The sequence below is a fragment of the Barbatula barbatula genome (assembly GCF_947034865.1).
Source record: "Barbatula barbatula genome assembly, chromosome: 20".
Lineage (NCBI taxonomy): Eukaryota > Metazoa > Chordata > Actinopteri > Cypriniformes > Nemacheilidae > Barbatula > Barbatula barbatula.
Genome location: NC_136783.1, coordinates 20687769 through 20715494, shown reverse-complemented (window position 1 = coordinate 20715494; position 27726 = coordinate 20687769). Strand labels below are relative to the sequence as shown.

General features: G+C 39.4%; 2 protein-coding genes across 4 annotated transcripts; one reads left to right on the top strand and one right to left on the bottom strand.

Annotated features, from left to right (window-relative positions):
- The first annotated feature begins 522 nt into the window (after positions 1–522).
- il17rd (interleukin 17 receptor D) lies at positions 523–25323 on the top strand. 3 transcript variants are annotated; one of them, XM_079483584.1, is made up of 13 exons: positions 523–736; positions 14575–14638; positions 15310–15435; positions 17848–17966; positions 18105–18225; positions 18829–18873; positions 18994–19145; positions 20611–20676; positions 20783–20837; positions 21264–21374; positions 22135–22319; positions 23174–24137; positions 24257–25323. In XM_079483584.1, exons 1-13 carry the CDS (start codon positions 623–625, stop codon positions 24355–24357), a joined length of 2223 nt encoding a protein of 740 aa, XP_079339710.1. In that variant the 5' UTR covers positions 523–622; the 3' UTR covers positions 24358–25323. The 3 variants fall into 3 exon arrangements, with proteins under 3 accessions (XP_079339710.1, XP_079339709.1, XP_079339711.1); XM_079483583.1 differs by having other exon boundaries at positions 542–736; positions 20590–20676; positions 24257–25038; XM_079483585.1 differs by having other exon boundaries at positions 593–736; positions 20617–20676; positions 24257–25038.
- Positions 25270–27726, bottom strand: LOC306909635 (glycine N-acyltransferase-like protein 3). The gene is made up of 5 exons (XM_079483586.1): positions 27303–27726; positions 27112–27219; positions 26880–27003; positions 26685–26811; positions 25270–26191 (listed from the first exon to the last, which is right to left on the bottom strand). Exons 1-5 carry the CDS (start codon positions 27399–27401, stop codon positions 25783–25785), a joined length of 867 nt encoding a protein of 288 aa, XP_079339712.1. The 5' UTR covers positions 27402–27726; the 3' UTR covers positions 25270–25782.

Genomic DNA, 27726 nt, shown 5'->3' with positions numbered 1-27726 from the left:
AGCTCATGTTTTACTTCATTTTAAATTTGGGCAAGCAAAATTTGCTATTTGGTTGTCACGTAAAAGGAAAGTACTGGGCTCAGGATGAACAGATGTTGTTTTGGTTTTTAGTGGGTTGATAAAATCCGGTATTAACATGCGCTTTTTACAAGTCCCTTGATGACTTTGATAGTTCTAGATTCAAAAGGTGAAACCCTATTTGTGAAATTGATTATGACGGTTGTTTGCAATTTGTTTTTGTTTGTAAAACTGCTCTTCCTGATGCGTGGCCCACTATTTAAGTTTTTTTTCCTCTCTTTTCTTTTAATATTTAATTAATGTTTATGTAAATGTAAATGTAAATAAAAGAGGTAAAAAGTCTCTCTATGTTCAGAAAAGCTTTATTAACATGATAAAGAACATTTTAAATTGCCAAAGAACAGGAAAACTAAATATAAACATTCTGCACGAATACAGATTAAGATTAAAGTGTCTATATATAATTATCAATACCTCTCTCTCTCTCTCTCTCTCTCTCTCTCTCACACACACACACACACACACACACACCGAGCTCCACCTCTCTCTCTCTCGTTGACTCTCATTCACTTCTCATCCGCGGAGCTTCACGTGCGGGTGTGTGATGGCCGGATCACTGACGCGAGTTCATGTCTTCACGGTTTTATCCGTGTTTGTGTTCTTCAGCGCGGCGGCAACCGGAGGAAAGAAAGAAAACGCCGATAAATGCAGCTACAAGGTAAAACACGCGTGGATTGAATATTTCACATAAACGCGTAAAGCTCCGGATACAATGTGTCAACAACACAGAACGTGTTCAGTCATGTTACAGAAAGTTACTCTCGTTTCCGTTTGTGTCGGGCGTTCAATATCACCGGAGTGTTTACAAGTTTGCAAACCGTGTTGTGTGAAAGTGTGTCGAGGTGGAGTGCAGCAGGTGTGTGTGTGTTAGTTAGCTTTTTCAAATTTACAAACAAAAGTTCCTTAAGAAAGAGTGTAACACCTGACGCCAAAGAAACTTTAAAACATCTTCAGTTTGTTGCTCTCGTCTTTTAAGCTCTGTGTTCAAGTTGACATTCGTTCATGTGACAGATGCTTTGATTTGAAGCGACTTGCACTGCATTCCATCCACACATGAACACAAGAAGTTATGCAAAGAAGAATCTTCATTGAAAAGAAAATACCTGCGGCAGATTTCTGTCGTGTTTTATACGGTCGTGTGTTTTTGACTCTTGTGTCAGGTTTGTGAAATGGCCTTTCAGAAGGTCAGATGTTTGGATGGGCGACTTCAGGAATCTATTGTTCATGAATTTTGCTGGAGATTAGCTGGAGTTGACCTGCCTGTTTGATGCTTTTGTCCTGGGAGCTGAATGGTTGTACATTTGGGGCCATGACGGGAAGATGGAAATTAAAAGAGGCTTTAGAGATGTTTCCATTCAGCACACTTCAAGTCTTTTTATTCCTTTTGTATGAGTTCAATTAAATCTGCTGTGCGAGTCCAAGGTGAAACATGTTCAGATCAAAATAAACGCAAGAAAAGACTTGCCTGTGATATCGAGGGAGAGTATTATTACCGAAAGAAAAGACATTTTAGGGCTGTTTTTATGAATATTTAAATTAATTGAGGTATGCAGGTGTGTTTAAAAACTCTTTTGGGCTCACATGAATTAGTTTGTGGTTATTATAGATGCTATAATCGGTATCATGTTAAAACTAGAAATGATTGAGAGCACTTTTTTGCTTGTTTCTAAAAGCCTCTTTACACACCTCTGTGTTGTGTTTGTCTTCCTGTTGATGTGTGTCTGATAGTGTGTTGTTGACACACAGGCTATTGATGGACAGATTGGCCCTCATCTCATTGTCTTTCAGCTGCTTTGAAGTCATTTCCTACAGGAAGGCAGGAAAGTGTTTGCTCTATTAAAATGCTCTGGCATTTCCTTTAAGGAAACACAGCTCCCCTCCCTCCACTGAAACATCAAACGGCCGTCCCGTCCAGAGAAACACTTCAGGTGTAAATGAATGGTTTAGTTCTTGAAACCGTATTGCCTACACTTCAAATTGGCTTGAAACGGGAACAGCTCACGGTTAATATTAAACTTTCAAGGTCGGGTGCCGGTCAATATTTGCAGAGATCAATATTGCCAGTGACATTTTTGGGGAAATGTGTGGAAATGCATTTTAAAGCACAGTTGAATTCTTAAAGGGATAGTTCACCCCCCCAAAAATGCCATTATTGATCTTCCCAAACCTTAGTGGAACACATAAGAAGATATTTTAAGAAGTTGTTGTTGCGTCCAATGTTGTGACATTCATTTTGGTTGAACTTTCTCTTTAAAGAAACGTAAATGTTTAGCGTTGGATATGGCTGAACCTTTTCTCCTTGACTGCCAGGCCGTCACACAACTCGACTCAAGTGTGAGAAAAACAACGGTAGTTATTTAAATGGCTCTTTGCTTGGCTCCAGCTGGGGGGACGGGGGGCTCAATTGGAGCTCAGACGGGGGTCCGCTGGACTCGGATTAAAGTGCTTGTTCTGTCCGGAACTCCCAGGCCTCTCGGCTCAATAGCGTTCTGACTTTCCGCCGAGCTCTGAGAAATCCAGCTGCCAGATAATTCCTAGTGTCAGAAACGAGCCGTACTTTCCTTTCCTCCTCCATATCTCTGTGAAAGCAATGAAGGACTTCAGCATTGGAAGGATATTACCAGCTGTGTAATCGGTTTAACAAACTTCCCTCTCGGTCTGGTTAAGTTATGGTCTCTGAATGTGCCAAAGCTCACAAACATTAGCATCTCATGATGGTTTCCAGCGAGAAACAGAGCTTCAGGAACACCTCGAGGGGATGAGCCGATGGCCCATGCTTTTCGTAAATATAACTGACATTAGAAACTAAATAAAAACATTTAGAATGTCTTTATTAAAGATGCTTCAAAATAATTCAGTAAGAAATGAAACGTCTGCCGTCGGTTATTCATTCAGATCCTGTAAGATGTTGTGCAGAATATCTGAACTTCATACAGGAAAAGAAAACCGTTATTTGAGCTGTCTGAATTGTGCATTGTATAATGTTTTAAGGACTTCTAGTGTGTCCACCGAAAACAACATAAAGATGAGTAAATTCAGATTTTTGCTGAACTATTCTTTCAATCATTTGATCTTAAAAGTTAAAGCCACTGAAACATGTGCAAATCCATTTTTAGACACGTACGAGACAGAGTTCTTTTTTTGCGTTGAGTTAACTAGTTGATGATGCTCGTGTAGTTGTGGTCTTTAGTTTCAGTGCTTTCTCAAAATCTCACACGGAGGCGGTTGAGAAGAATCTCAAAATGAGAATTCTATTCTAGGTCGAGTAATACAAACGCTCAAAGGCATGCGTTGTACCAAAACACACACAAACGCCGGTGCACGTGTGAATGTACGGGCCGACATCTTCCGTGTGTATTTCTGTAAAGGACCCTCACACATTTAGGTTTCCTCGCTCTGGAAACATCTGGTTGGGGATGAATGATGGGGATGGGGGTGTTTCACGGTGCGTAGAGAGAATAGGGGGGGTTGACTTGTTTCTGTGCCATAGTAAGGGTGCATTGAAAACCATCCAAGCATCAGCGCGGAGGCCATGTCTTGTGTTGTGCGGTGGGAAAATCTCTGGTTGGCTAGTTCTGAATCGGCTGGTGTGGTGAAGCGCTTTGAATTGTGGGACGGTCTTTCACTAACAACTCTTCTTTAGAGCGGACGAGTGCTCCTGCCGTTCCTCCTGAATGAAAGGATCTCACTGGTAAACTTAGCTATGTTAAAAGTGAATTAAACATCGGGACGCTCTGTTTGCCTCGGTTGGGTGCTTGCGATTGGTCAGTGATCTTTTTCACCCTTAGAAGACCCTTGACTAACTCATGGTTGAGTTAAATATAGAGAAACCCAATGGTTGGTTTAAATTAATTTGGCCCAACCTTGGATTGAAACAACCCAACACGTGTTATTTATACTCAATGGTTGGGTACATCCGTATTTTAACCACACGTCAAAAGAAAGCCATATGGGGTTAGGAATGACACAGGGGTCGACTAATGTTCACAAATTTCATGAGGTAAAGCAGAATTTCTATCATCACTGTATATAACGTCTTACCTGCTTACAACCATGAAAGTAATTAAATGTTGAAAATGAACCTTGACGAAGCGAAACGATTGTATGATGGATATAAAATGTCTGTAAAACTCGATGCGAAACAAATTTGAACATTTATTTGAGCTTGATTCTTAACCTAGTGCTGTTTCTGATCATTGAACGACCCTCAGGGCTGAAACTCGAGTGAGTTTGTGTTGTGCAGAGAGCTGGTCGCTCCAGTCCTTCCTCTCTCTCTCTCTCTCTCTCTCTCTCTCGCTCGCTCTCTCGCTCGGCCGACACACATACTGAAGTCATTATAATCAATTAGCTGCTCTTTGCTCTAATCAAGGATCTGGTGCTGAGTAACTTCCTGTCTGTAGATTTCAGGCAATGATTTGAGATTATACAGAGTCTGTACAGAAGTTTGCAGCGGGCTTTTGCTTTGAGCTCTGGGGAGGATGCATCTTTTTATGTCTTCGGTTTGTGAGCGCCTAGATTGAAACCACAACGTCGTGTTATCTCTGTTCTTCTTTTAGCTGTAATGAAGTCCAGAGCATCTTCCAGTTCATGTTGAAGTGAATCAAGGCAAGTTAGTGGAACTGTTAGATTTAAGTCCATTTTGTCGGATGCTGTTATCCAAGCTACACGTTTATTACAATGTGTGTTTCCTGGGGCTGGAACACAAAACCATTGCGATGCAAATAGGCCTTCGTCATAAAGTGAGGAATTGCTTTGTTAGAGTTGAGGCATTATAGTATTAGCATAAACTTATTTTTTAAACTGATAGTTCAAATACACATTATTTATCACTCTCTCGTGTCATTATAAATCTGTACGTGACTGTGACTCTTTGTTGGGAAAATAGGATCATTTGAGATGTCTCTGTGGTTTTGTGTTAATACAATCAATGTTTTGTTTGGTTATCAATGTTCTTCAGAATATCTTCCCTTGTGTTCTGCAGAAGAAAGTCATGTTTGTGTTTACGTAGTAAAGATTAGAGGTCTTAAACATGATATCTGGTGAGATTCAGCAGCTTCAGCCTGTGTTTTCCTCCCTTTTGCTCGTCTGGCACGGTCCCTGTGTTTTCCATTAGAGAGAGATGATCTACCTTCGCCTTTTGCTCTTCACGGTCACAGGTTTTTGGAAGCCCCTGGGCAGCACTTCGTTCTTCAAATGTGAAACACAAAACTCCAAATCCTGCAAGCCCTCCGTTCTCCCGGTGAGGACGTTCATTGTTTGTCGGCGCTTCACTCCTGACAGGCGTCGCCGTGATGTGTTTGTGTCACATCTCTTGGTTTCTTCTCACAGTGCACACAATGTCTGTTATCACATCGCTTTATTAATCCAGGTCTATAGAAGTGAAAAATAAAGGGCTGTGTTGAGTATCGTCTCTTGTATTGCGAGCGTGACCGGGCTTGTCTCTGGAAGTATTTTCCTGCTGTGTTTACATCCTTTTTAAAGTAACGTGAGTTTTCAACAATAGCCAAAACAAGATGCGACACAATGTTGAAAGCATCCGAGAAACAAAAGATCTTTACAGGTCTGATGGAAGCGTAACGGATGTAAGTCGGTGTTTTTGTGTTTGTGATGCGCTCAGGTTCGACCTGTATTTCAGGTGAATCCTTGCTTTCCAAACTTGGAGCCATGTACTTAAACTGAAACAGGATGTCTGGTTTAAGACAAGCTTCTCTATCACTTGCTCATTTTTGCACAATTACGTTCTGTATTATTAACGGTCTTGAATCAATGATCTGTTGTAGATACTGTAGTTTCCTTTAATATAGATTAATAATAGATTAAAAAACACTATAGTATCTAGGATTTTTTGTAAAAACTAAAGTATACTACAGTATAACGCGTACACAATAACAACTTGTCTATCAACCACCGCCTACAAAACGCCTGAAAAGTGTAATAGTATCTACCATAGTAAACTTTAGTATTGTAGTATACTTTATTGTGTAATAATAATTGCTACTCTTTGTTAATGTATACTACTACAATTAGTTTTAACTTAAATGAATTGAAGTAAAAACTGTATGCTTTAAATGTACTTTATTATTTACTAGGGGTGGGACTCACGGGGTACGGATCACGAAACATGGCTCACGATACCGTTAATATCATGATGTGACGATACTATGATAATATTGGTTGGCAATTCTATAACGATACATCACGATATCTGCCTAACTAAGAAAATAAAATCCCCATGAAAAGATTAAGTGCGACATTTGTTCAAGTCTTTTTCAGTCGGTAAATTAATATATTTCCAACATGAGTAACATTTCAAGTAAATGAAACATTTTATGCTTAAATTAAAAGCTTATCTTTGTAAACCGACACATTTAAAACATTAAACACATTTAGAAATGTTTATACTTTAACGTTAATGTGGTATTCTCTGGTATTAACTTAAGTCAACTGTAGTTAATACGTTTGTACACTTTAAAGGGACAGTTCACCCACAAATGAAAACTCTGACAGAATGTTCATTTTGGGTTGAACTCTCCCTTTAATATTTACCACGGTAAGGTTCAAGAACACTTTAGTATCTAAAATGTTGACTACAGTTTGCTATAGCAAATACTGAAGTGTATTAAAGTATTGTTTTCGGTTTGAGACGACAAGATTGTTATTGCCAACCTGAAAATATTGTAGTATACTTAGTACCAGTTTACTGTAGTAAATACTGTAGTATTAACTATAGTGAAATAATAAACTGCTGTAAATACTGTACTGCAACATAGTTGAGTTTACTTCAGTAAATACGGAGTATTTTTTTAATAGGGCCTTTGTAACCGCTTTCCAACATCATAGCAACCGCCCAGAATACCATAGCAACCATATCATGTAGAATACATATGGATTCATCTTCTGTTTGTGAAATAAAATCAATTTCCGGTGTTTAGTTTTGATCATGATGATGAATACAGCAGCTGTTTAGTTTGTCAGAGAGACACGTGTTGTGTGACTGTGAAGGTCAAATGTGCAGAAGATCAGAAATCAATTTACGACGGTTCAGAGGTCAGTTCATCCCAGAACGTGTTCCTGTCTTACTGATCTCGGATCATTTTCGTGACTTCTCTGTGAAACTTTGGTCAGGGATGTCTGGTTTTGGATCAGTGCAGAGATGCACGCTTTACCCAGAAGGGGCTGGAAAACCCATCAGGGCTGTCTGTTAAACACATGACGGTGATGTGCATGCGTTCGTCACACTAGAGAGCGTTCTTCACTTCTCCCGGATGGCAGGAGCTCATTGATTTACATGTCGTGTATGCGGCAGACGTGCGCTCTTAAGAACGTGTGTTTGAGATCAAGAGTGCACTTCAACGGGCTGTGTTTACCAAAATGAGGTGGTTAACATCATCAGGGGGAGAATGTGGCGTTTTAGCCACAGAAGGGTCTTGGGAAGACAGGAAAGGCATGATGGGAAACGGACTTCACCTTTTGTGCCCCCTCCAGCATTTGACCGAATGCCACGGAGACCTTCATTAGACGTTTCCCCTCCGACCTGCTCATCCGGCCTCTCCTGGCCTTCAGACATGACTGTGGGTTTCAGAAGCGAAGTCGGAAGATCGGCCAACACCAAATCATTGTGGAATATTTGAAATATTGAGATTTCCTGCAATTGATTGAGTTTATCCGAATTTAATTATTAAGGTGTCTTGTATCCTCAAACCCAGAGGACATTGTTATTGCTTAGATCTTACTTTCTCATATTTGATAAAGTTCTCAGTTGTTTGATTTACGTTTCTACTCATAAAAGGATTATAAGAAATGAAAGAAAAAACAATTGTGTAGACAGATGAAGAGTGTCGAGGCGTAAAATGAATGTAGATTGTAGAGGTCAAATAATCTGGAATTTGATGAGATTACTATCTTCAATAATATTGACTTTTGATTGCAGATTTGACAAATCTAAGACATTGTTGACATCTCTTCTAAACTCACATGACAGACAAGTTTGTCCGATTTCTGACTCTTTTCTCAGGAGATATATGATACATGAGACTTTTCTATTTGCCCTCATTGATGTCCATAACAAATAATCAAGATATTAAAGTGATCTCATCTGTTGTTTTAGTTACACGTGTGACTATCTTAAGGTTCAATTCTCGCTATGAAGTAGTTTTTAGGTTTATGTCGCACTGGGTTTGCATTCGTATCAAGCATTTTGAGAGGCGTTTTGACAATTCAGAGACACAAAAAGCGCTAAATACGAAAAAACGCATATGAAGATTTCTGACTGTATGTTCAAAGACATTTACTGAGAGTATATTTAGTTGAGCTATAATGCAGTTTAATGAGCAACCTTGGGTCTGCAGAAACCCAGCGTTCCTTCATATGTCACTATTGAATTGTTGGTTTTCTTGATTTCGTTGTCATGTCTGCATGAGCGTCTGATCATCAGGATATTTGTTGGCGAGTTCCAGACGTGCTCTGCGTTCACTGTCATTACACAGATGAGAGAAGCTGATACCTGCTCATTAATGTCACGTGATCACCTGAAGCCATGAAGGAAAACACACAGACACACGAATTACATTCCCGAGCTTCACACGAATGTACAAAATCATGTAGGAATGAGCGCTAGTATGCGTGAGCAACAATAATAACAACCAGTTTAAATAAGCATGTGTTTTAAAGTGCTTCTATTTGAACTCATCTTAAAGTCTATCATTGTGTCAAATAAAAGCAATTGCCTGCTCTTATAAGTTTAACTCTACATCTTTACTGACCGGTTGTAAATATCTATAGAACGGTGCACAAATGTGATGATGAAGAACAGTACAAAGTCGGCAAACACGAGCGAATGTGAAGGTCCTAGAAAATGTCTGTTTTGAGATTGGAGACACATGTGGGGTTAATAAGAAACGTGTGTTTGAAATCTGCTCAGCGGGGTTGTGGTCGTGTTTGGGAATATCAAATGCTTAAATGTGCTCGTTTCTGTTCGTTTTGGATGTTGGAGGAGAGATCGAACTGATTCCAGAGGTTTTGTCTAAAGAGGAGAGGTGAATTTGTCAAGTGTGACTTGACCTGTGTTGCCTTAAAGGTACAGTTCACCCAAAAATAAAAATCATGTATTTATTTGGCTGATTATACCTGCTGCTATAATGCTGTAATGCCGCAAATCTGGATTTGATTTCATACATTTGTAATGTAGGCAGGGTTTGATTTCATACATTTGTAACTCGATGAACCATGAAATGTTTGTAATGTCTCCGCCAAGTCATTGTGAATGAATCCAGCGCTGCACTTCTTTCGTCGTTGCTTCTTTTATTTTCTCAGCAGTTTGTTGGAGAAACAGCGAGAAGGATTTGTTTGTTTTCGAAGCGCCGGAGAACAAGCCCCTCGAGAGCAGAACATGCTCACATCAGCCAGATCTAAAGTCCAATATTATTAGACAAACACATCAAATCTGATCCGGCTTCACTTTACATCACGTGATCCGGTTTGTCTATTTCTGTCAAATTGGGATGATGCATTTATAGCTCTTATGAAAAGATGTTCTGAGAGACTCGCATGTAAACTTGAAACCAAACGCTGCCGAGCGATTTCGTCTGTTTTCAGGAGGAGGAGATTATCCCCCCGATCCCGATAGAATAGCAGCACTGTCCCCTTTGATTGATCTCTGGTCAGATATCCCATCATGCCCCACTTTACCTTCAGCAAATAGAAACTGATAGTGTACGACGTGCGCAGGGGTTAAATCCCAGGAGGATGAGTTTCCTCGAGTCGGGTGGAAGAGGACTGAAAGATCAAACGCACAGATCTCCTCCGGGGTAAACCGGGCTGTGCAGGCTTGTCCGCCGTCGTCTCCGTATGGGTTCGAGCTAATTGGGTTCTTCAGAAGATCCATCTACACTTGTAATAGCTGGCGGAGTTCTCATTAAATTAAGTGCATGTGAGAGGTTACGTGCCAACAAAAGACACGCAGTTCTCACTAAACCGCTATTAAGGCAAGAAAATATCGATTTGTGTAGTACATATTGGAGTTGAGCGTTGACTTTGAGGTCATCAAAAGATGCCAGACGTGTTTGTGAAAGGAAATAAACACTCGAGAGAGTTTGCTGTGAAGATTCAGAAGATATAATTATAGCATTCGGAGAGAGAGAGGAACACCTGGTTAGATCAGACTGTGGTGTGCCACAGGAAGAGCTCGCACACTTCATTTCCCACCTGCTGTCACTGTGTTCAGACACGCTCGTATCCCATCAGCCCACACAATAGTCAACCATAATGGCACCGTACAAACCATTCCAGGTGTGTGTTTGTTCAATGAGAGCTTATTCTTAAATAAAACAACAGTTAAACTGAGAGATTGTTTATGAATTGAACAGATTTTTTCTTTACAAGCTTGACTTACAGAAGAGCTTGAAGGTTACTGGCGACTGATCCGCTTTTGAGACACCAGTTAATAAAATCTACATTATCGACCAAAATACAGTTTAACTTGTAATGCCAATGGATTAGGCTTGTTTTATTTGCTTTAAATCAGTGAATGAAGAGTTTGGTTCCAAAATGAGATCGAACATCATGTTTTTTTATTGTGAATTCCAATTAATGTCAATGAAACCGCAGTTGATTGTTTTGATTTAAGTGATAATAACAAAAAAATACAGCTAACTAACAATTAAAACATGAAAACATAATATAACTTCAAATATAGTATCTTTTTATGCATGTATTTCTAATTTTGCTACAATTAACATTTTTGCTCCGAGGATGCTCTTTCATCTTTTGCTAAAGTGTTCGTAGGAGATTTGATGGAGTTCTGTGTTGTGTTTCATTTAGATGTTTGGCTTTGGAGAAACAAAAGAGAAGCAAACAAGAGAGTCATTGTTGAAGCACAAGAAGAGTATGGAGGTGTCAAATAATCTGGATTTGAGTCAATTTGATTTGAAATGTTTCATATTGAGATCTTCAATAATATTTTACGTAACACCCTGACTAGTTTTGCAACCAACATCGACTCGTCGCGTGTTCTCTTAATTTTCACTGCATTTAATGACGTGAGTTATTAAACAAAAGGCACACAGTCCTTCCCCTTTTACGGTCACCTAATAAGGCCCAATAAAACACGGGACCCTTGTTTGACCGAGTACTGACCTCATGGTTTTACCTCACGGGCAACATTTCTGCTCATTTGTCACATGGGATGCAGCACTTTTATGAGCCCTATTCTCAGCTCCCCCGGCCCAAAGTGTCCATTTGAAGTTTTATGTCAAATGACTGGCCCGGCTGTAAGTGCACAGAAACGTCCCGACCGCTGCAGAAAGTCTTGAAGACGCGACTCTCAGCGGGACGAGCGGCTCGCAGGTACAAAGGGAACGGGTGGAGGAGGTGTTGCTTGTTGAGGAAGGTCGTAAAAAGGTGTTGGACAGAAAGTGACAGACTTGTTAGGAGGCATTTCTTTTGCTTTTCTTTGCTCGCAAACACATTCCCAGATAAAATGTTAGTGCTGCATGCTTTAAATGTGTCGCTGACGATGAAGGAATGGCGTTTTATTATCGTTTTTAGAGCGGCATGTTTTAAAGTGATAGTTAACCCAATAATGGGTGGGGAAAACTTGCGCTCATGTAATTTCATACCTGTATAAATGACTTTGTTTTCCGATGAACACAAAGGAAGATATTTGGAAGAATGTTCATCATTTTCCGGGACATCATTGACTACCATAGTAGGAAGAATTCAATGGCAGTCAAAGGTGCCCAAGAACGCTTTGTTTTCTTTAATTCTTCCAAATATCTCATTATTTGTTCAACAGAACAAAAAATACTATATATTTTTTCTTACTATGGTAGTCAATGATGTCCCAGAACTGCTAACATTCTTCCAAATATCTTTGTGTTCATTGGAACAAAGACATTTATACAGGTTTGAAACAACCTGAGGGTCATTCAATGATGAACTGTCCCTTTAAATGCACTTTTAATGTTACAGCAAGAACGTATTTGACAACTTTAAGAGAACATTAGCTGCCATCACAAAGAAAGATGTTAGAAATCATCAGCTAATGAACCCAAACGTACAGATCGATGAATCTCCAGCCAGACCAGAGCTGCTTTCTTTAATTCTTCATTTAATCAAAGTAACTCAAATGATTTCATAAATAGTATATTTCAAATTTAAACTAAATGAAAAACTTAGGGTTAGGGATTTGTTCAAATGTGAACCTTAGGCTAGAAGTCAAAGGAATGATGTCATGATCGTTTTGTGTTGTCTGGCACGACAATAAATTTGTTTATATTTTATATCTGAACTCTCTGTTAGTGGCTTTGGATAAAAGCGTCGGCTAAATGATTAAATGTAAATATTTTACATTTTGAAAAAACGAGAAATCTATGTTATTCCGATGTTGTTTATTTCTTTCAATACTTGTTTGTTTAATACTTTGACAATATAAACACAATCATGATAAATAAAATTCCTTTAAAAGTAAAAATGGAGAGAGAGAACGATAGACAGAGAGATATATGTTGGCTGTGTATTATTATGAGATACATTGAGTTTCTTATTCAGACTCTTATTTTTTGTATTCTATATGTTTTATTATCATCATCATGTGTATTTGTTTATAATTGAATGCTCTGTCTGACTAGAGCCGGTGCAGATGTCATCAGAGGTGTTAGTGTTGATCGTCTGCAGGTGTGAGGGGTCTGTCCCGTGGTCCTCAGGGGTCCCGCTGGGCTCTCGGTGTTAAAAACCACAGGACAGGACGACAGAGGCCATTAGTGCAGCTCTGGGCCTGCTGACTTTCTCACTTTATTCTCATGCTAAATGAAGAATTAGTGAGTTCACCCCCCTCTTCTCTGGGGCTGTAAATGTTTTCTTTCTTTCTTTTGCAACCTAAAGTCCCTCATTTTAAAAGTGAGGCCGAAGGCTCCGACACAAATTACTTTGTGCTTTTATTCCCTTTACTTCATTAACTCTGAGAACTGTAATGTTAAACGTTCAGAAGAGTGTTCCTAATAAAAACCCCGGATGTGTGTTTTACAAAAGCAAATGCGATGACATTTTAAACCTGAATGCAATCTTTTATTTCGCATATTTTTACTTCAATGTTTGGTTTTAAAATTGTAAGCTTGTATACTTAGAGTAGTTGACTTTATTATTTTGAAGTCAGCTAAAGTCAAGTCAAGTCAACTTTCTTTATATAGCAGCTGTACAAGGAAACATAAATCAAATATCAGACAGACTATAAATTCCTATATGCCGTGTTAATTAAATAAAACTAAAAAAGTTCTTTAAGAGATTAGATCATAACATTTCGTCCCGTTAGACTAATTCACGGTGGTCTGTCTGTATATAGTCCCTCTTTTTTCTCCTATTCTCTTCGGTTGTACATCTGGTGCAGGTACGCGGTCAGCGAGACGGCCGGGTCAGGAGGTCACGCCCTCATCAGTACACATCCTGTGGAAATGAGGGGCTGAGGATGTCATTAAGAGCGTTTTGTCTTGGACGTATGTTGGTGTGGTTTACTCACAGCATGTTTGTTAGCAGATAGGTCACTGGGATGTTTTTGTATTAAGGGTAAGTGCTTATGCTCAACTAGACACTTTAGAAATAAGTTTAGTTTGAACGCCTCTGGGATTGGTTTAGTCGAGGAAGTCCACAGATCTGTTAACTAAACCAATTTAAATGTGGGAGACGTCTCATGGCGTTTCACATGCTGCATAAATTATTATCGTGTAAGAAAAATACGAGACCGACGTTTGCAGTCATTTCAGTTTTAAATGAAAACTGCCCAAAGAAGAAATGTTTTGATCTTTTAGTGCAGGGCAATACTGTAATGAAATGAACTTTTTGCAGTAGTTTTGGTTCTATGCTTTCGACAGACCTTCTGGAAGAGTTTTTCTAGCCTGTTATCTCAGTATCCGAATCTTTGCTCATCTCCTGGGACGAGTGAATTGTCTCCCGTTCCGCCAGTCAAACAACTTCCTTTATCCAAGATAACATGCTGTGCGATAAGATCTGTGACATACGTGGTGGAAATCCCCTCTTGTCCTTAATTTTTATAACCCCAATTTTATTGATCTTCTCTTTGCACATCCGTCCCGATGTGACACGCAGATTACAGAGCGCTCGGGTCTGTCTGCATCTGTCACGCACGCTTGTTTGTTTTGACTTCTTTTGATACACCTCACATCTCTGTTCTTGAGTCAGCCGTAAGCCGTCATTATCTCACCTGTGCTTGTAAGCGGCTGATTCTGGGTCAGTGAAGGAGATTCAGCGTTTGGCACGGATCGCAGTGTTGTTGAGTGCCAGGAGTCTCATAATTGTGGGATGCTTTGCTGCGGCTGTCACCACATGAAGTGCGGGTGGTTTCTAAACACTTCGGCTCACATTCCTGTTACACAAGTTGTTTCTCTGTTTTGGAGTCTCGACACCGTTCCAGTGAAGTTTGGATGTTTTATTTACACCAAGTGGACGTCTTAACGTCTTATGCTTCTGTTCTCTCTCTCTCTTTAGGGAACGTACTCGTCCATCTCTGAGGAAAACGGTCGCAAAATCGGAGTCACATTCCGATACGACAGTAAGTCTTTTTGGACCTGTGTAAGTTCATTGGAGCAACTCACAAACACATTTCAGACCAACTTTTTTGCATAAAGGAACTTCATCATTTTGGGCTTTTTTTATGTTGTTTTTATGCACATTTTCTCCCAAATTTTCATGTCTGTCACGCAAAGCCATTTTGATAAGGGTTTTTTGCAATGGCAGTTCTCAGTTTTATAACAATGTTTATAAAAAGTAAATGGCAAATTCAAGCATTAGTAAATAATAATAATAATAATTTGTTACATTTCTATAGCGCTTTTCTGGGCACTCAAAGCGCTTTACATTGAAGGGGGAATCTCCTCAAGCACCACCAATGTGCAGCATCCACCTGGATGCAGTCACGTCTCCATCTTAAAGTATTAGTGGTTCTATATGGAAACTTTTCGTATTTTCCTTAAGTTAATAAATGAACTAGATATGTGATTTTGGGGTGAAATGACTTGTGTTATGTGTTTTCTGACGTTGATTCCAATTTTCTTCTTAAAGGGACAGTTCACCCAAAAACAAAACTTCTGTTGTGTTCAAAACCTGTTTAGGACTCTTTATTTAAATATAAAATATATTTTTGTGTTCTTCCGAATGAAGTCATACAGTTTTGGAATGACATGATGGTAATTAAAAAATCGTTTTCTTTCTTATCCCAATTAGACTGCTCTCTAAACTGGAATCCGTCGGGTAAACATGCCATCCATGAAGTGAAGAACATCACCTTCAGTCACCTGTCCTGCAACAACCAGGCGGCCGTGGTGGTCCGCTGGATGGCCAGCCCCCTCGGTAGGTTTCTTCTGCTCATGCCCGGTTATGCCTTTCAAAGTTTCAAAGTACTCCATTATATAATCATATTTTTCTCTTCACCTCAATTTCTTTCAATATTTTGAACATGAACTTTGGGGAGAAATGCTGTTCCTTTCAAAAAAGAACTGACAGTATTTCTGTTACCGTGGTCAATAACTATTAAGAGGGACATCATCAGGATGAAAAATTTCACACTGGGATTTCTGGGAATGTTGAGAGGTTACTGGAAAGATCTCACGTGGGATCGGTCGACGGCAGAAGTAGACGTCCCCAAACAGTCCTGCAAAGACTTCAGACTCCATGTCTGCGCTTTCCATTAGCGTCCACACACTCATAACAAAGCAAAGGCATTTTAAAGTGCACGCGGTTGATTTATCTCTGTCTATCTCCGGCCTGGAGAGAGTGGAACAGGAGAGGAAGTCAGAGAAAAATCTTGGCCTTCAAAGAGAGTTCCTCGTCCTGATCAAAGGCCTCCCTCCTCCCTGACAGTCCTGCCGATCCGTCCAAGAGACGGAGAGAGAGATTTCTGTGCTGTAAGGAATGTGTGCGTGTGTGGTGAGAGAAACACGGGGGCGTCCTTTGCTTCCGTCTGACAGCGCGCCATTGAACTGGGTAATGTGAGATTTTTTCTGGCGGACGGGACAATGTGTGCTGTTGTTCACTGGAGGTTAATCCCTGTGACTGGGGCAGGACTGGACACAGCTCAGGTGGATGTCAAAATCCTCTTTCCACAACATATGAGCCTTCTGTCATTTACAAAAGTTATCATGGTTTACTAAAGTAAAAGTGTTAATCTTTTTTATGTTGTGCTACAGATAACATTGTTAAACTATGTAAATGCATAAGGTTAATTTGCTTTTACGTTTGAACTATAGTAACCATGTTTTTTTTGTAGTAAAACCAAAGAAACCCCACATTTACTTTCTCGCCGTAAGAACCGCAGTTTGCCATGGTAATTGTGGTAGTACGCTGTACATGTAATACGGTTGGTAACCAGAATGCCAAAAAATACATTGTCACTAGACCTTTACTATAGTAAAACCACAGCAAGTTTTCTAAGAGCTGACTTGTCCATCATTTTTCTATAAAACGGTTTGGAGTACTTTGCATATAAACATTTACCATGTTTTTTCAGAGTAAAAGTGCAGTCAATTGTACTACAAATATTATGGTTACACGAGTGTTTTTTGTGGAGTCCAGTGTTGGTGTAACTAGTTACTAAGTAATCAGTTCCTTTCCCCTTGAAAAGTTAAGTAAGGGATTACTCTTATTTTTTTCTGTAATTTAATTACAGTTACTTCGGATGTAACGAAACTAAATACTCTGTGTATTATATGTGTGCGCGCAATACCGCAATTGACATCAAAATTGAAAGTCTTACTTTATAAGCCGTGCTTTAATGTGTAATTCTCACATTTGTATACTTTGGTCAGTTAAAAATAATACTTTATGTAGTTTTGCATTGTCTATTTGAACGATTTAAAAGAGCCGTTTCATGTCTATCCTTGAATCACTTAACCAATCAAAGTTCATATAGGATATAGAAAGTCATAAGTAATGAAATACTTTTATCAGAGACTCATTTGTGCATTAATCTAATGACACTATTCATTATGTCATATGTAACTAGTAATTCATTACTTTTTCAGAGTATCTTACCCAAAACTGGCGAGACCATATATATTTGTACAAATCTCTCTTTTTGTGTTTGAAAGAAAAAAAAGTCTATGTCGTATAGCTGAATCATTTGTATTTTGGAGTTGGATTTCCTCCTAAAGTTTCCACGTGCAGGACACTTGAGAATAAAGAAACGGGGGTAATAGAAAGCACACACGCATTTTCCACCTTCAGTCGTTCTTTTTTTTGAAGGTTGTGTGATGTTATCTGTAGGCTGGTGGAGGTGTGGAGTTACACCCCTGTACAAAGACCGAGTCCTCGCGCCCGCTCCCCGCCGCGGTAATCGGAACCACACGGAATGTGTGCGGGACCTTTTTTCCTTCTTCCCTCTGTGACCGATAAGACTAAAATCTAATTAAAAGAGAGGAAGGTTGGCACACTTTAAAGGGCACAAGAACGCTACGCTCTTATTCTGTCGATGTGGTAAAGCGCTAAAAACAGCAGGATTAAAGAAAAGAGATAAATGACTCAGGCTTTGACCTCAAGCTCTTGGAGGTTTATGGCAGGTGACGTTCTTGCACATCTGTGCTGGAGAAAACATCAGATTTCTGCTGAAACCATCTTTCTTTACTTTGTTTTAAAGAGACGACATCGACTACACAACATGCAAACAAACTCTACAACACATCTTTAATAATGTTTTGGAATATAAGACCGATGGCATCAATCTTTCAGTCACTTTTGGCCATTCATATCTTCATTTTCTTTCATCAGGTATTGAACACATCAAAGGGTTCAGAGTGTATCTGGAGGACAAAAACCCGGAGGGCAAACAGTGCCAACATTTAATCCTCAAAGATCCACGACAGCTTAATTTCTCCTACAAAACCGCTGTAAGTATATGAATTTCATGTAGCTTGTAAGAAACCATTTAAACTTCCAGCGCAAAATAATCAAACTGCGTGCATTTCTGAAAAATAAACAACCCTCCACATCAAGAAAATAAGTAATTTTCTTGTTTTTCTGTACAGAGGATGAGCTCTCAACCCTTCTCGGGTCTCGCGTTCGAGACGGACTACCTGGTCAGAATTGTACCGTTTCCCACGTTCTTGAATGACAGTTTCTTCCCTCCGTCTTTTCTGCGCACTAACAGTGAGTGAATACTGTACACAAGCAAAGATGCATTGATTTTATAGATCGTTTCCTCAGACGCGCCCGCTTGACCCCAGTTAACTTCCGGTTTGTGTTTGGCTAGTGTCAATAATAAAACAATTTATATTTTAATCAATTTATGTTATTATCAATTTGTATTATTATTTGACTGTATAATAAGTTGTTGAATTTTGTTGTATGTTATTAAATAAACAATTTGTTGAATGGGTCCTGTAGTTCGGTCGCATTTAAAGAAACCGTACGGTACACTGACATCTAGCGGTTGAGCTTGGTATCGCAGTCTAAATTCATAATATTGGAGAGACAAGTTTAGTCAAGTTACGCTTCTTCTCGGTTTCTTCTGATTGTAATCAGATTTATATTCTGAAATGTTAGTCGCTAATGGTAAATTGGAAGTTTGTCGGGGTGAAATTTTAGATCGCATCTGTGTTTATGTACACATCATAAAGTATGCATCTTAATCTAAAGCTGTTTTTGCAAATACATTAAAACAGCCTGGTACACAGATTTGCTCTTTTTTACTATGTAAAATGATTGTAATGGAAAAGAATAAAGCCATCATTTGTCTGTGTTGTTCTCAAGGTTGTGAAGGGCTGCTTGGTCCAGATAACCTCGTCTGCAAACCATGTGAGTTCTTCGCACAAAACAAAGACGTCAAAGCTCATTCATCAGTATTAGTACAGCGTGTGAAACTCTGATTATTCTCTCATCAGAAACTGACATGAACTCTGTGTTTTTTCTTGACAGTCTGGAAGCCGAAGATGCTGAATGTTTCTCAGCTTGGCACTAATTTGCATGTTGTGTTTGACCACGCCCCCTCCACGTTTGGCTTCAGCCAATACTACCTGTATTACAAGCTCAGACAGGAAGTTCCCTTCAGACTCAAACGCTGCAAACCTGTGAGTACTTTATGCTTTCTTTGATCTAGATGTTTGCATTACAAGTCTTGTGAAGTTATAAGAGAGTAAATCTAAATGGGTCAGTACGGCTGCTCAAGTGAAGGAAGCCCCGCCTTCAGCTCTCCGGGGGCGGGGCTCTGTACAGTGCATTTGGAGCTTCAAAAAAACCTTTGTTACATGAGAAAAAGTCTTTGTGTGTTTGGATGGACAACGATCCAACGATTGTTGTTTTCAGGTGCGGTGTTTCTTTAAGAGCTCTTTTCGCTGCAGTGTTTGTTAATGATTTGCGTGTTTGTGTGATTGTGTAACTGTAATTCTTGGCATATTTGGTGGTCTCTGGTGTTTTTTGCACACGCAGCTGCTGTAGATGGAAGTGAGATGTTGAGGGTTAAAGCGTGTAATGTTGTTCACGGACAGCTGCTGTAATATACGCTCATGTCCGGCGTCTCACAGAGCCCTCGGGCCGCGGGGGAAACGTCTTTCCTCGCTCTGGTTGTGTTGGAAACGTGAAGTGAAAGACCCGAGTGCTTTCCCAGCAGTACTTTGTCACTTAGAAACTGTGCTGCTGGACCATTGAAGTGCTTTTTCTTCGCTATTTGGCCAAGTGTAGGAGCTCACGAACATGGGGGATGACGAGGAAAAAAAAGACAGGAAATATCATTTGGGAAGCCCTAGCGATGGGACTTTTGTGATTCTGACCTCATTTCTCACATGTTCTCTTCATTGTAAAGTGTAAAAGTATTGTGCCGGTTCTTCTGAGAGTCACAGTGCAGTCATATCTGTGTTTTTGCTTGACGGCATTGTTTGTAGCGATAATAGATGAAAGGTGAGGTGAGTGAAGCTACCAGCGGGGGATTCCTGACTTCACATGCTTTATGGAGATTGAGTTTCTCAGCTTCAGTAATAACACCTCTTCATAAATACATGTCATCGCCGGCCCCGTTCGTACTCTCTCCGATGAGCTTTATTGAACATCCCGTAGGACTGAATGAGATATTTCTGTGAACCGATCCATGTTCCTTCAGGTGTGGCCGTAGAGTTGAAGATGAAGTTACGGGCTGGAATGAAACGTGACATTGTGAAGCATTTTCTTAGCCGTGCTTCTTTTAAGGAAATTGACAGCGCTGTAAAATAATTTTGGGACGTAATGAAGGCTCGGTGAATGTAGTTTTAGAAATGTGAAAAGAGGGGCGTAATGAAAATTCAGTGTATTGTTTTATAAACACGAAAAGCCAGTTCACACCAAGAGCGATGACTTTTAAGTGTATGAGAATAGCGGAGATCATTTTAAGAGCAAAACATTGACAGCCGATCGAAGTCCACTCTTAAGTGTGAATGGGCGTTTAAAAAGGTTTATAACTTTATATAAAGTTCATAAAGAATCAGTATAAATGTCATTTGTTCAATTAAACTTTAATTCCAGTGATGTTAACTCTTTAAATAGTGTCTGACATCTTCCCGTCAGGAGCAGAATGGCCCCAGGACTACTTGTGTTTTACAAGACGTCACTCCAGGAACTTACGCAATCGAGGTGAGTCCATCTAAACCTGTCCATCTTTAGACTGATAAATGTACGACGCTCCAAATCAAACGTATGAATGGAAAAGTGACCGATTGATTTTGTTTTTATGGCTCAGCTTCGTGATATTAACAACACAACCAGAAAACAGACGCAGTATCACGTCAGCCAAGGTATTAAATATCATTAAATACAACTGAATCAGTATATCATTTCCAAATAAAGCAGATTTTACGATCATGATTATCACAAGAAAATCTATTGTTTTATTATAGTTTTATTCATATTTTCAATTAGATTTTTTTATGTTTTATTTATGTTTTAACATTTATTTGTTATATTCTTATGTATTTTTCAGATATTTAAGTTTAGTTTAAGTATTTTTTATTTAAATTTTAATGCCTGAACATAATTTAAATGGAAAATTAGAAATGTTGGCCAATACACGGAAATGATTTTAAGTGTATTATACAATATTGAGACATACAATTTGATTTGAATTCAATAAATAGAGAACTACAACAACCCTGATTTGGAGTTGTGTAAATGCAGCAAAACTTGTATTTAATTTCTGTGGCGTGTGCTGATGTCTTTTTTAGTTTATTCTCCGTGGGCCGGTCCGATCCGAGCCATGGCCATCACCGTTCCTCTGGTCATCCTGTCTGCTTTTGCCACCCTCTTCACGGTCATGTGTCGTAAGAAACAGCAAGGTGTGTATCCGCTCTAAGACTCGTGTTTCCTCTTTAACTCGCTTTTGTTAAGAATGTGTAAAGTGATCTGTGTAATCTCACAGCATTGATGGGGATTAATGTGAGATGGAATCCAAGCGATTGTGTTCGTGCCGCTCTGCGTCTGCTCTGCTTGTTTCAGACAAAAGATCTTCCTGTAAGCCCGTTAGTACCGCACAAAAGTCATTACACGTACATGTGCGTGTTCTTCAGTATAACTCTTATAATAATACAGTAGACCGGTGCTGTTCGGGGGACACTTTCTACAATTGCTAGGGTGGGAGTTAGGTGACTGCATTCAGTGCAGTTTATGGGATTTGTGTTTATTTTTATTGGCAAAACTTAAACAAAAATAGACAAAGGTTTTTTTTTTCTTTCATTCAAAAAGCCCTGGTGTGTACTTGAGCATTTACTGTAGTAAACTTTCATATTTACCGTGGTAAGGTTAAAAAATACTATAGTATGCAAACTAAACTGATGGAAAATCCTATATTATCGTAAAGTATACTAAAGTGTTTACTATATTTAATATATCACAGAATACCATTATCTAGGCCTACTACGGTACACCATAATTAAACTCTGTTTACTATAATAAAAACTAAAGCGTCCTACAGTGTTTTTCCATTTGGCTTCTGATCATATGGAAGTAATAAATGCACTTCACTGTACACGCTACAAATCTCAACAAATGTCTCGATCCGGGTTTGATTCACGTCTCTGATCCTGAATTCTTCTGCAGAGAATATTTACTCCCATCTGGATGAAGAAAGCTCGGAGTCGTCCTCTCAGACCACCGCTCTGAACGCTGACAAACCCTGGCCGAGACCCAAGATCTTTATCTGTTACTCCAGTAAAGACGGTCCCAAACATCTCGCTGTCATCCAGAGCTTTGCTTTCTTCCTGCAGGACTTCTGCGGCTGTGAGGTGAACATACCATCAGATTTTGATTCATAACATCTGATATTCCTCAAGTAAATGTGTTGTGGTCTTACGTTTGATGAAGGCATTTCAAGTTGTTCACAGTCTAACAAAGAATTTCTTATGAGTTTGTGAAGGGGTTTGAAATGACATAGAAAGGAATGAACGAGTGACGCCCCCTAGTGACAATAAGAGGCAAAAGTGTTCTTTATCACTGGTAATCCAAATAGTTCAATAAACATGTAAAAGTCCAAATTCTGAAATGACTTTCTATCTGAAGTCACTTTATTTTGCAGACAAAAATATTAGATCTAACAAGTTACAGAAATTATAATTACATCATTTGTTTTATATCTATCTATTTGTTGAAACATTTTTGCTTAATTAAAAACAAAAACTATTTAATTAAAATATCATGCTTTATTGTGACAATGTAAGCATACAATTATTACAAATATTTTAAAGTTTTTAAGTGAAGTGTTTTTTATAAATTATATAAAATATTTGACACTTTACTTAAAACCGTTATGTACAATGCATCATAAAGTGTTATTAAAGGGTATAATGCATTATAATTGTATATCACAATAGATATATGTGTGTTGTAATGCATTAAATGTCGTTGTAAAGAATTATAACCAAATAATAAATGCAAAGTGTAACAGATAAGTGTTATAATGTATCAGATGTTGTAACAATTATTCATGAGACATTACAATGCATTAAAACTATTTTTAGAATCCATTATACATATATGCTTTAAGTAAAGTTTACCTAATATTTTTGCATCATATGAATCTCTACTCCAGACACATTGTTCCCAGCTTAAGTCTGTATTTGTTGTGTGTTTGCATGTGCAGGTATCGTTGGATCTCTGGGAGCATCTGGAGATCTGTAAGGAGGGTCAGATGGATTGGCTGAGCAGATGCATTAATGAAGCTCACTTCATCATCACCGTCTGCTCCAAGGGCCTCAAGTATTTTGTCGAGAAAAAACACCGGAAGGGCAAAGCCACGTCGAAGGAGAAAAACAAAGAACCGGCCGCCGGAGACGCCAGCAGCAGAGATCTCTTCATCGTGGCCACCACCATGATCTCCGAAAGACTCCGCGAGGCGCATCAGAAATCCTGCGACCTGTCACGCTTCATGGCCGTTTACTTCGACTACTCCCACGACAGCGACGTACCCACATCGCTCAGCCTGGCGCCCAAGTTCAAACTGATGGACCAGCTGCCCCAGCTGTTCGCCCGTCTTCACTCCCGCCACCTCAGCCTGACCGATCGCGAGCCGCAGCCGCCCAACGTCAGCAAGCGCAATTATTTCCGCAGCAAATCAGGCAGGTCGCTGTACGTGGCCATCTGCACCATGCACCAGCACATCGAGCAGGAGCCCGACTGGTTCGAGAGGCAGCTCATGCCGCCCCCGGCGCCCAGCAATCGCGTCGAACCCCCGCCTGAGAAGATGGACTCTGGCTTGGTGCTTAATGAAGTGAGATTGAATCATCCGTCAGAGAGCGACTGTCCGGTCAGGAGTAACGTCCTCATCCTGCCCACTGTGCCGAAGACGGCGGTGCTCTCTCTGTCGGGCCCCTCGCTGCTGGGGGACGTGGGGGAAGGTCCATCGAGTCAGGAACTGCTGGGTTCGTTGAGGCCGGTTCTGCATATGGACGGATCTGCCAGTCCTCCGGAGATGCCCAGAGACTCTGGAATTTATGACTCATCTGTGCCATCTTCAGAACTTTCCATCCCTTTGATGGAGGGTCTGTCGCCGGACCACGCCGACAGCTGCTCACTGGCCGACAGCGTGTCATCATCCTCAGGACTCGGTGAGAACTGCGCACAAAATTGCATGTTAATTAGTAGCACTTTTCTTTGCGTTGTTGAAAGTCAAATGATCTGACACGATGAGACCTTTTGTACATCCATGTTTGTTTTTTGTTTAAAGGTGATGAGGAGCCTCCTTCCCTTCATTGTGCAGGTGCCACGATATGCAAAGCAGAACTTCATCACCACATACGGAGTTCAGGACTCACTGCCTCCCCCTAGTGGCCTTTATCTGAACTTGCATTGCCACTTTAATTGTAAAACTTACCACCGATTCTCATCACATCCAGACCAATCTCTTGGATGTTCATCAGGGAATGTCTTCAGCAGACTGGGTCTGAAGGGATTGAACGGGAGAGCGGGGACGTTGTGGAATTTCTAAGCAGCATTGTTCCTTGCGTGAGCAACACAGCTGTGTATGTGCCCATAAAACAAACAATGTGATTGTAATCACATCATCAGACGGACTGATCTTATTCGCATCTGGTTTACAGAACCTGTGCTCCTTTTAAATGTAAATTCACTTTTATTTATTGTATTAATTTGCTTCAGTTGCCAGCGATAAGAGGAAATGCGATGGAAAGTCGGTGCAGACTCCAGACGTGTAGATTTGCTGTTTTAAGGTCAAACTCAATGTTAGACTTATTGGTTTCATCTTGAAAAATTGTACAGCAGCACACGACAGACTTTAGCGTACTTTAACGGAACGTTTGTTTATGACCGAGATTATAACTGAAACATGTTATTTTGATCATTTGTTGTGAATCTGTGTACTTCGTCTTATCCGGGTTTTGTACATTGTTTTTTTAGAACATTAGAAGTGATTTCTACATATAACTTTGTACTGTTTTATAGTACTTTAATGTAGGACATACTAAAGGTAATAAACCATGATTTATTCATACTTGTTTTGAGTTATTATGGAAGGTTTACTTGACATCATCTCAGATATATTGTATCTCAATGCAGTGCACTTGACTTTACCTCCATTAACACATTGATGTGATGACAGTGTAGCATACTACATCTAAAACTGGTTATTACTGTAAACTCTATGCCACTGAAGTATGTCGTATTTACAGTGCACGGTATGCATTAAGCAGCTATTACAAATGAAGCTATACAGTATTTGTTCATCTTTAATTTGCTGTCATTTATTAATTGTATTAAAGTAAATAGATCAGCTTTATTTTATGCCATCGACGTGCCTTTAAGTACAGTCAGAATGAATGTTATAGAAAAAAATTACAATTAATAAATAGTTCATTAAAAACAGTATAAATTTTATATTTATATTTTAGGGCAAATTATATTTATTAATAATTGAAACCTTTAAATAGACTTTAGTTTACATGTTCATTGACTTAAATGTTGTGTTTGTATTTTTTATATCGCTATATAGATTCAATTTCTTTTTAATTTAGTTTTTCTTTATTTTCAAGATATTTTCATTTCTAATGCACAATTTCAAGTTTTTATAATAATATGTAGGTCTCTATATCAAATCATGTTTAAACAATAACATCAACAAATATAAGTGTGATCATATATTAATATTCACAAGGGAATAGGTTATTATAAACATTACATTAGTTTAGTACTGAATGTGCAGTGTTCTCTGAAATCAAGTGACAGTTTGAATCATATTTACTGTCGTTTATTCAGCTCAAACCACACAGACCTGTAGTCTGATGAATGATTAAACCCCAGTGATGTGAAAAGTTTGTAGGAAGGCTTGTTCTCCTCCTCCACGAAACAGTACACGGGGTATCCCCACTCCAGGAGGTTTTGAGACAAGATGGACACCAGTAATTTGGCGTAACCTTTCCGTCTGTGCTGTGGTTGAGTATAGAGTAACCCAAGAGCACAGTGTTGATAAAGAAGCAGCCACGAGACTGGCTCACATCCGCCCTCCTCAACGATGCACAGAGAGGGATTGTGGGTAATGTAGTTCAGCACAGAGTTGTAGCTGTTGGCGTCTCTTCCGTATTTCCATGTGCTGTTCACCAGGTGAGCATGAGCTGTACTGACCGCTGGAAACCTCAGTCCGGCATAACTGACAAAGAAAAACACTTTGAACAATTTACACAATCTCTTGAATTAGATATAGAGATGCATTTCTAATAAGGCTATTGAAGAAGAAATGGTTAAACGTAAAACAGAAAGAAGATATTTTGAGAAATTGTGTTCATACAATATAATTCAATGGGGTTCAGTGTTGGTTGGTTATCAGCGTTCTTCAAAATATCTTCTTGTGGTTTGACGTGACATGAGGATGAATGAGTTTTCGTGTGATCTGTCTCTTTAAATCTTAAACCATGAAATCGTTGAAGGAACACAATGGAAGATATTTGGAAGAATGTCAGTAAGCAAACAGATCTCCTCCCCATTGTCTCCGATGGTATTTATTTTTCCTATGGCAGTAAGCCGAGAGAAATCGGTTTGGTTACTGACATTCTTCCAAATATCTTCAGACTATCTATCTGAGGGCAAGCAAATGATGACAGAATTGACATTTTGGACAGAAATATGCCTTTAAATGTGCATACCTCTCTTTAAAATACAGTCGGCTGGTGTCCTGCAGCATTAACGCATTCATCACACATTGTACTTTCCAGGGAATTCCACGTTCGTCCGCAAACTCCTGAACCGCTGCTAAATGTCTGATGTCCACACCTGTACATTCAACAGGTGCATTTTAGTTTAAAATTGATATGGAAATGAAATAAACTTGTGTTTTCTACCTGCTAACAACGTGAATGCATCCGTGTCGACCACACCAGGTGTTTTCAGCAGGTCTTTCAAAGCGTCTTTCCTCTTGGAATAGATGCTGTAAATGTTATATTCTCCCTCTCGATCTTTATCGCCCTTAAAAAGATAAAACATTTTCCGTCATAGTCTGATTTACCCCTCCTGTAAAATGTGTAGTAAAACCCAAGTAAGATGAGAAACGCTGATGTCTTGCTGTCATGTTACCTTAACCTTTGGTTTGCAAATAATGACACTGAAATCTGGCCATTTGTCTGCAATGATCTCCAGATTGTGAGGTTTTCCTCGGTTAATGTTGAATATGCAACCATACACCTGTAAAACACAAGCGCATTAGACAAAATAAACCTGTAGCGGGACACAGAAAATAAATCCTTTCTGAAACCTTTCTTGCACACCTTGATGGATTCAGGGAAAAGCTGTTTTAAAACGCTCTCCGCTTCTTTGAGTTCCTCTCTCCCTAGAATGACCATTCTGTCTCGCACAGAAGAAAACATGAAGCTCCAGAAGTCAAGAGGAAAGAAAACAAGGAAGTTGTCATGAGGGGCGTAGCAGACGTTCACAATACAATCCAGGAACACTGCTGTTGTTTGGTTATAATCTTATGCACCTTTAACTTGGCATAAAATGAAGACTTCTGTCCAAAGATCACAGGGTCACGAGTTCATTCTTGTAAAATATTATGAACACTTCCCTGCTGTTACAATACAATAAAATATCAAATAAAGTAAAAGCATTCAAGCATTTGTGTCCAAACATTGTCAGATTATGGAAGCTGTTCATGTGGCACATTTGTGTTCGTAAACATCTCATTTTAAACAG